This window comes from Cherax quadricarinatus, chromosome 3 (genome assembly GCF_038502225.1).
Source record: "Cherax quadricarinatus isolate ZL_2023a chromosome 3, ASM3850222v1, whole genome shotgun sequence".
Taxonomy (NCBI): Eukaryota; Metazoa; Arthropoda; class Malacostraca; order Decapoda; family Parastacidae; genus Cherax; species Cherax quadricarinatus.
In genome coordinates, this window is record NC_091294.1 from 15,984,015 (window position 1) to 15,994,450 (window position 10,436).

General features: G+C 38.0%; 1 protein-coding gene across 5 annotated transcripts in view; it reads right to left on the reverse strand.

Moving 5' to 3' along the window:
- LOC128706570 (uncharacterized) overlaps window positions 1–10,436 on the reverse strand; it is a 273,076-nt gene that overhangs the window by 65,967 nt on the left and 196,673 nt on the right. For all 5 annotated transcript variants that reach the window (XM_053801503.2, XM_070090311.1, XM_070090316.1 and 2 more), the window contains one exon: window positions 6,353–9,810. In XM_053801503.2, the coding sequence (XP_053657478.1) occupies window positions 6,353–9,810 (3,458 nt within the window). The remainder of the gene's footprint in view (window positions 1–6,352; window positions 9,811–10,436) is intronic.

Sequence of the window (10,436 nt, forward strand, 5' to 3'; positions counted from 1 at the left end):
GGACTGAACACATCGACTCCAGGCTGAGGAACTGATTACCTCAAACTCCTCATCTTCCACCATTCTTCTCTGTACTGGACTGATGAAACCACTGGGTGGTGAAATTCTTTGCACAATAAAGATACTCAAATGCTGCAACTTGTCAGTTTTTCTAAACCATTTATATAATATCTGTCAAATACAGCAATATCTTGAGATCTTGTTAATGAGAATTCTTCAATGCTTGTATAATCAATCAGCATGACCCACATCCACTAGTAGATTTTTCCATTGGTGATGTCACCTCCAACTGCTTCACCTCATCTGTCTACAGTATACAAGCCCTGGGCATATGCTGTACTTTTATCAAGACTGATGGAATGAACACATCAATTCCAGGTTGAGGAACTGATTACCCAAAGTGTACAAGGCTGTGACCAGTAATTTCTGTCCTTGGATTGCTAAAATGATCTTGATTCAAAATTTTGCCTCTGGTGACCCCATGGCCTGGCTGTCAAAGCTCTCACTTTACACATGGAGGGCTCGGGTTCGATTCCTGGTGGGCAGAAACATTTTGACGCATTTCCTTACACCTATTGTTCTGTTCACCTAACAGCAAGTAGGTACCTGGATGTTAATCGACTGATGTGAGTTGCATCCTGGGGTACAAGATCAAGGACCCCAACAGAAATAAGACAGACAGTCCACAATGATGCACTGCCTTTCTTAGGTTATCCTGGGTGGCTAACCCTGCAGGGTTAAAAATCTGAATGAAATCTTATCTTACAATTCATCTGTTGCTCAGTATGTAGGTCCCAAAGGACTATTTAGCATCGATTGTGCAGATTCCATACTTCTGGATCATGACCTAATTATGTAGACATTGGCAAAAATGTGTAAATTATCACACTTTTAAATGATACTGCTGCCAAACAGGTTATCGGCTTGTAAGGTGGAATACTACAGGAAAAAAAAACTGAATCATTTGGTGATTAGGTGCTCCTGTTCACCCATCTGAATGACCTAATTAGTTACCTAAACCTGCTCTGCCTCTGATTGTCCTTTTCAGCTGACCTCAGCCCTCTCTGATTATTTTGCTCAGAAAATAAATAATATTCGTTCAGACTTGTATTCAATTTAAGAGACTGAAGAGTTCTTTGTGACATTCAGCTCATAGTGTACCACAAGTTACCATTTCTGTTAGCTTTAGTCAGTGAAGAGGGAAAGGTTCTGGATTACATTAGATGTTCTAATAAGACATGTTGTCCAATAGATCACTTATGTTCCCTTTGAGGGTCCAAGCCGTAGATCTATGACATGAGCTCGGCTCACCTAGATAACCTGTGAGCAGAAAATTTGGGCTTAGATATGAGAGAATGCATCTATGTGGTAAGTGTGCACCATATAAAACAAATCCTGCAGCACACAGTGCATAATGTGAAAAAATGCAACAGTATTTTTTGGATTAAAACATTAACTTTGCAGCGTATTTTCGTATGGTTTTTACGGTTGTATTCGCAGTTTCTTGGTCTCATTTGATAAAATGGAAGATATATTACAGAAATAGAGATGATTTTGACTGGTTTTAGTACTGAAAATAGCTTGAAATTGAGCTCAAATTAGTGGAAATGTTCGATTTTTGCCGATGTTCAAGAGTAAACAAATATCATGTGTCCAATACACATCAACTGGTGGGTCTAATATACGTTCACAAATGTGCTGATATTATTCATACAATTATTACAATATTGCCTAACAGTATATCTTCTATTTTTTGGTATGAATAAAAATTCTTTATGTAAATAAAAAATCAAAATGGAATTCATCTGTAAACCCTGGAAATGTAACTAATAAACAGAGGAAATGTTATTTTAGTGCCAGGAATGCCTGCATTGTTTATTCTGGACCCTATTTTGAAATTGGAATATTTTGAACTTTGTGTGAAATTGGCCAAATTACCAATTTCTGATCACTTTACTGGGTAGTTGAAATAGTTGATTGGTTAGTTTCTTGACCTAGATCAATAAAATACAAGTAATATTAACAAAATAGCTAAGAATTTGGTCGACTGGAATAATGTAATTGGCCCAAAACAAGAGTCAAAGTGGGCAAAAATCACTGATGCATAAATATCGCCGATGCACCAAAATTCCGAGTGTAATTTTGTCAGTTTTCCATCAAATTTTGTGCTTTTTGTTTTATTACTTTCAGAAAAAAATTCTCTACCATTTCATAAGAAAAAATAAGAATTTTTTTTTTTGAAAATTCTTGGACCCTGAAAGGGTTAAAGATCTGTTGTTCCTTTTATAACTGTGTTCATTAATTGTTACTTTCAAAGTGGATGTTTTTCACAGTCACTGAAGGGATCTTGGTTTGTCCCATCCTCAAGAAGTTTTTTTTCCAACAAACCAGCTGTATCCCACCAAGGCAGAGAGGCCCAAAAAAGAAAAACGAAAGATTCCCTTTTCAAATTTAGTAATATATACAGAAGGGGTTACTAGCCCCTTGCTTCCAGCATTTCAGTCGCCTCTTACGACACGTATGGCTTACGGAGAAAGAATTCTGCTCCACTTCCCCATGGAGATAAGCGAAAATAAACAATAACAAGAACTAAAAAGAAAATACAAGAAAACCCAGAGGAGCGTGTATATATATGCTTCTACATGCATTTGTAGCGTGACCTAAGTGTAAGTAGAAGCAGCAAGACATACCTGAAACCTTGCATGTTTATGAGACACCAGCAATCCTACCATCATGTAAAATAATTACAAGTTTCCACTTCACACTCACTTGGTAGGACAGTAGTACCTCCCTGGGTGGTTGCTGCCTACTAACCTACTACCTAGGTCAAGAAGTTTTCTCTTGATTAAAAAACATATCAAACTATTGCCCTGTTTCAAATCTTACATTTTTTTCTAGATTGAACATGTGAAGTAATGTTGTACTATTTTCAGTCTGCATGTAGACCATTTCATTAAATTGACACAGCTTTATGCAAAGTCTATAATGATCTGGTACCAAACACTTAACATAACTTTTTTTTTTTTTCAGCTGACATCATAACTTTCCACAGATTGTAGATCTACTACTAATTCTAATACATGGAATAATCTCTTATTCTATCTGAAATTTCTCCATAATAAGGATCAGTTAAGAGAGGTACTTTCCTTGCCTACAGTGGTTGATGACTGAAGCTCTGACACAAGTGTGTATCCAGTGACAATAGAAAAATGGGAGTGCGCAAGGAAAACTGAATGGTGTGGGTGCTTGTGGTTTGGTTGATAGTATCCTTGGCTCACACACTGAGGGTCCAGGATTGATCCTGGCATGGGTGAAATGTTGGGCATGTTTCCCTACACCTACTGCCCCTGGGTTGCAGGTGTAAGGAAATATGCAATAAGTAGGTACCTGGGTGTTAGCAGATTGTTGTGGGAACAAGATTAACCTAAATTCCTGAAATGCTCTATATAACCAGGGGCTTTTTATGAAGAATGCCAATGCTGTCAGCTAGGTCTGTATCAGATGTATCCTGTACTTTTAGAAAGACAAAAAAATAAAGAGACAGAGTGGTAGGGAAATCCAACACTAGTAATACTGGAGTACTCAGGCAAGTCGTTATTCTCAAGGTGGCTCAATGGACCTGAATACAGAAATGGACATCTCCAAATCTTACCATATCCATTAATATATAACATTCTTGATCCATTAAAATGCACACCAAACTCTTTTAATTATTTAGCAATTTGTAGCCATCTTGAAAGGCATAAATTAATTAATGAATCTTAGTACGGTTTTACAAAGGGGCATTTCTATCTTACGAACTTACTAACTTTTTTCACTAAGGTAATTGAGGAGGTAGATCATGGTATTGAATATAATATTGTGTATATGGACTTCAGTAAGGCTTTCAATAGAGTTCCACATCAGAGGCTGTTGAGGAAAATTGGAGCACACAGAATAGGGGGAGAAATTTTTTTCCTGGATAGAGGCATGGCTGACAAATAGGCAGCAGAGAGTTTGCACAAATTGGGAGAAATCAGAATGGGGGCATGTCACAAGCGGTGTTCCACAGGGGTCAGTGTTGGGCCCCATGCTGTTCACAATTTACATAACAGACACAGATGAGGGAATAAATAGTGACACAAGCAAATTGCTGATGACACCAAAATAGGTAGTCCAATTCATTCTAATGAGGACATTAGAGCACTCCAGGATGATTTGAATAGACTGATGCAGTGGTTGGAAAAGTGGCAGATGCAGTTTAATATACACAAATGCAAAGTTTTAAATGCTGGACAGGAAAATAACCATGCCACATATAAACTAAATAATGTAGATCTTAATATTACTGATTGCAAAAAGGATTTAGGAGCTCTGGTTAGCAGTAATCTGAAACCAAGACAATAGTGCATAAGTGTTTGCAATAAAGCTAACAGAATCCTTGGCTTCATATCAAGAAGTATAAATAATAGAAGTCTTCAGGCTGTTCTTCAACTCTACATATCTTAGGCCCCATTTAGATTATGCTGCACAGTTCTGGTCACCGTATTACAGAATGGATATAAATGCTCTGGAAAACGTATGAAGGAGGATGACAAAATTGATCCCATGCATCAGAAATCTTCCCTATGAGGATAGATTGAGGGCCCTGAATATGCACTCTCTAGAAAGGCATAGAATTAGAGGGGATATGATTGAGGTGTATAAATGGAAAACAGGAATAAATAAAGGGGATGTAAATAGCATGCTAAAAATATCTAGCCTAGACAGGACTTGCAGTAATGGCTTTAAGTTGGATAAATTCAGATTCAGGAAGGATATAGGAAAGCACTGGTTTGGTAGTAGAGTTGTGCATAATGGAACAAACTCCCGAGTACCGTCATAAAAGCTAAGACGTTGTGTAGTTTTAAAAATAGGTTAGATAAATACATGAGCGGGTGGGTGGGTGTGAGTTGGACCTGACTAGCTTGTGCTACTAGGTCAGATGCTGTGCTCCTTCCTTAAGTGAATATGACCTGACCTGACTAGGTTAGGGCATTGGCTTAAGCCAGTAGGAGAATTGGACCTGCCTCACATGGGCCAGTAGGCCTGCTGCAGTATTCCTTATGTTCTTATTTGTATAAAAGAAATTTATTTTCATCCTTGAGTTTTAAACAATATTTAAACATTATGTGACTTATGTAATATCCATTTGAAATTTTCCGTTAACAATTCCATTTCACTAAAGAAACACTGTTACTGATTTTCTTGTCAATCCAATTCTCCTGGAGATTACCTGAAGTGTGTTCTGTGGGTTAACACATCACTGTCTAGTCCCAGACCTGGGCTTCCCCATGGATAACTTAATCAACTAAGCTGTTGCTGCTAGGCAAACCAACAGTAGTAATATTTCTTATGGACTCTCAATATTTCACCTATACAATTTGTCTAAAACACTTCCTAGCACTGTAAGCCTGCTTTGTGTAGCTTTACATATTACCTGCCATAGGTATATGCCTGGCTTGACTTCTGGTGGTAACTGTAAGTGCTATGCCTAGTTCAGCACTGGACAAGTGGTCCTGCTCTCATTTGCTACTCTTCTGCTTTGGGTTCAGCTTGGTTCTTGGTCGTTTCTTTCATGCCAGCCTGTGTACTTTACTTAATCATATCCTGAATAGTAATGGGTGTCTGCCTTCAAACTGCTCTGCACACTTCTATACTTCTTTCAACAAACTGGCCATATCTCACTGAAGCAGGGTGGCCCAAAAAGAAGAACAAAAGTTTCTCTTTTTAACTTTAGTAATGTACACAGAAGAAGGGGTTACTAGCTCCTTGCTTCCACACTTCTATACTACTAGGACATTTTACCATAAGCAGAGATCTGAAACACTGTCATCAACCTAATACATACCTTACCCCTGGCCCACAATATAATAATTTCATCAACAGTTCTCAAAAGTATTACTGTCACAACAGCTTCAATGATCGAGGTGTTGAAATATCAAATTCTATACAATTACATTGCCATTTACAATATATCATTCTTCATTAGAAATCTTCAGTTTTAAATTGTGAAGTGCATACTCAAAGCAAATTAGGTTTTGGTTCCTTCCCTTAACAAGTAATGTTATTTCACATTTTCCAATTCATTTTTCTAAGATTAGGTGTCACTATTTTCTCAATTAGGTTTTACATATTTCAGAATAAAAGTAAAAGTAAAAGAAAAAGAATAAAAATTGCACTTATGGGATAAATCAGGTTTGATCTAATTCCTTAGACAAAGAACATTTCACCAGCTTTGAGGCATCCTCTCATTCTCCTTGAAGGCTCCACTGAAGGAAATTGATACCTGTAAAATTTCAAGCATTCAACAGTACTCAAGATTATGACTCACCTGCATCCTTTGCTTCAGTTTTGTCTTGACTTTTTTCTACTCTAAACTCGTTACTTTTTTTCTCATCTATTGAGGTGCTTCTTTTATCTTCATTTTTATCTTTGTTGCTCAAATCAATTTCTGATACGAGGTGTTTAGATAGTTTCTCTTCTTGGATGTGTGTATGTTTCTCTGCCATTTTTCCTATATCACCATATTCTTTAGAATACTTTCCAAAAGACTTTACACACACTGTCCAATCATCTTTACTATCAACTCTAAGTCCTTCTTTCTTCTCCATAATTTCTTTCATGCCATAATCTGATGAATTTGCACTCTCAATATCCACTGTATTCCCAAACAATTTAGAGAAGAGAGCCTGCTTCTTCTCATATCCTTCATCATCTTTGTCATAGACTAATGTACAATTTTTCACATTAGTTTTGCTATGTGAAGATCTTGACTCCAATTGCTTACTTTGGTGAGATTTGCTATCTTTTAGCTTAATATTCTCTGTTTTGGATATTTTGCCTTCTAAATTATCACCTTTCTTTGCTTCAGCCTGAGGGTGTGATTCCTTGCTTATACTGCTGCACATGGCAAATAACTGAGAACGACTTTTATATTTGCCATCCTCAGCCTCATTATTTTCAGCTTGTTTAAAATCTTCACTTGATGCACTACTTTTATAATTATCTTTCCAGTTCTTTGTTTCTTTCTCTTTATCATGTCTCCTGTCTTTGGAAAGAGACCCTTTACTTGTGTGTGAGGATTCAGCTTCTTGCTTACTTGATTTATATTTACTTTTAACACCTTTTGCTTCAGTGCTATCCACATCTCCAAACAAAGAATAAAAATCTAAGGAAGACTTAATTTCTTCAACCTTTTTATCATTTCTAGGTTCAGTCTTAGAAAACATATCAATGCTTTGAAGGTGTACTTCATGATGGTTTCTTTTGCTCTTCTCAGTTCCCACTGATTTACTAGAACCTTCATCTTTCCCAATTACTGACTGGGACCTTTTCTGCATGGTAGTTTCACCAGTGTCATCTTTGGTGTATGGCTCTCCTTGTTTCAACAAAGCACAACCTTTAGGAAGCCATGGAGAGCTTGACTGTATGCTTTCATTTGTAATATTGTCAATGTGCCCTGTATGTAAGCTACATTTTAAGCTTTTATCTTTATTGCTAAACTCTGATTTCTTCTCATTTGCCTCTCTTACCATGTGACTTTCTCCTTCATTAATATAAATGGTTTCAGAGTCATGTTTATCCGAGTCATTATCATAACTGTCATCATCGTCCCCAAATAGAGAAGTCAGTACCTGACTTTTCTTGTTCTTGATACTCTTGATTTTGAAGTTGGCATTATCAGGTGGACTTTCATCTTCACAATGGATACTACTCCAATTATCCTGACTCCAATTATTTATCTTGTCAATTTTACTATCAGTTTTGTCAAAATAAGGATTCACATTTTCTTTAGTACTACATACGGAGCTTTCTTGACTGGTCTTTTTCAGTTCCTGAACCTCATTCACGAAGGATGAGAAACTGCTTTTTGACATTGCAGTTTGGATATTTCGAACTCTCTCTCTAATACGTTCATCATGGTCTTTTGTATCTATCTCACCTGTTCTACTTTCTGCCATACACTGTAATTTACACTTTTCTGTTTCCTGATTATCAGTTTTGTTCTCATGCTGATCATCCACATTTTTATATTTGCTCACATGTGTATTATCTTTGCTTATATCAGCTAAATGAATACTCTCCCTCTCTGTACAAGTATTAAGTAGATTATCAGTATTCACTGGCTTGGTTGACTTCTTGTCATTTACATCAACTTCCCTCTCATTATTCAAAGAGGAAGTATTCACACACTGCAAGTTTTGACTTACACTGTCATTCTTTATATTTGCAGCATCACTGTCTGAAGTATATCCCCACTGTGAGTGTAGCTTGCTCTCTCTCTCATTGGAAGGTGTACGATACCGAGATCGCTCTCTTGCCCCAGAACTAGATCTAGACCTCGATCGTGTCTTTGATCGTGATTTTGAGCGTGTCTTTGACCGCGACCTTGACCGCGACCTTGATCGTGTCCTTGATCGTGACCTTGACCGCGATCTTAACCGTGACCTTGAGCATGTCCTTGATCGTGATCTTGATCGTGTCCTTGATCGTGACCTTGACCGTGTCCTCGATCGTGTCCTCGATCGTGTCCTTGATCGTGACCGCGATCGTGACCTCGAGCGTGACCGCGATCGTGACCTTGAGCGTGATCTTGATCGTGTCCTTGCATGTGCTGATTTATATGATCTATGAGCATAATTCTCTCTCTCTCTTTTGCCAAATGAGCCTCTGCCTCTGAAATTAAAGTGGTTCCATCGCTGAGACATGCCTCTTCTGTAATAGGGGCGCTGTTTTCTATAGGGTGGTCGATCTCTGTAAAAATTTCTATCATATTTCGTATTGGTTGCACCATACCATTTGCCAGATAACTTTTGAGAATGGCCAAATTCATAATTTGACTTGTGAAAATTTCTATTTCCCGAGTAATTCCATTTACTGTTGTATTCATTATTGGACAAGTCTTCATCCGAAGTCTTATAGAGTGCAGAAGTTTCATCTGCAGCATCTCGCCACGAGTCAGATCTTCTGCGAGGAGAGTTTCTTTTATGGTATCTTGGTTGTTCATGCTTCTCTGACCATCTGTCATTATGACGGTACTTATAGTTTCTCCTGTCAGGAGAAAGACTTCGTTTCCTTTCCCTTCTGTTGTGTTGATGGAATGTAAGTCTGGGGGGAGATCTTCGTTTATCGTCAAGAGGAGACTGGTGTGTATTCATGGATGCACCTTTCTCTCTTGAATAAAACGTCCTGGACGGAGACCTCCGTTTATCATCAGCAGAAGACTGGTATGCATTCACCATAGGAACTTTATCTACCCAGGATGTGTTGGGTGGTGATCTAGACCCAAGCCTTGGATTGTAAGGAGATTGCCTTCGTGAGCTCTGAAAACATGGACGGCGTTGGCTGTTATTACTGGACGAACTAGAACTTCTTGTTTCTTCTTTTACTGAGCTCTCATTTGCTTCACCTTGTGGCTGAGATGGAGGTTTAAGTGAAGGTAAAGGTTCTGACATAGTTACATTTTCATCTTGAGACACATTGCTTATGTCATCTTTTATTCCTTCTTGCTTTTTCAATTTCCTGTCATTTGTTAAAGTAAGTTTCTTAGAGGATGAAAAAGCAATACTTTGATTCTCCAGTATACTGCTCAAGACGTCATCAGGGCGCCCCTCTGCTTCAGTGTTGATACGATTTATAACTGCATGGGAGGTTTTTCCTGCATAGGATGCCTGTGGCTTGAAAGCCGAGTCTCGCAATAATCTTGCAGCATTAGCTTTACGTTCAGCCTGGAATCGAAAACTCTGCTGGCTAGACCCTGCAAGCAGCTGCTCAGCGAACTCATCTACCCTGAAGGTAAAGAAAGTAAACATTTTTATAAGACCTGAGAGAAAAGACATTCACCAGAAATCTGCACTTAAGAGAGGAACTTTATACAGATGTTTTAGTCTATCCTGAACAACTATTGTCAAGATGTAAGTGATATAACTTGACAGAAGTCTAGGAAAGACTGAAATGTGGTCATAAGGTTCCTCTCCTAAGTGCCGTTTACTGGTCAGTTGTTCCAGCTACAGTATTGCCACTTTTTATTCTTCATAGAAAACCCACATTAATGCACTTATTTTATAATTACATCATGACAAAATAAATCAAAGGTCACCCTCAAGAGCATTATTATTATATTTATAGGGAAGTGCCATACCTGTAAAGGCCATACAGTGCCTGCAGAATGGCAGGCAATCAGAGAATAAGAGAGAGAAACAAGGAGAGCAGTAAACAGCAACTACACTCTGGCTGTACCCTTCTCCAAAACATCCCTTCATTTGAAACCATTTATTCCAAGGATGAAATGACTCTGGAACATGTTCGTACAGCATAATGAAGTCAACAGAATAAAGTCAGCTGACCAAATGAAATCGTTGGCAAATAGATGGCTACAACTTCATCCTCTTCACTATCTGTATGTCTACTAACAA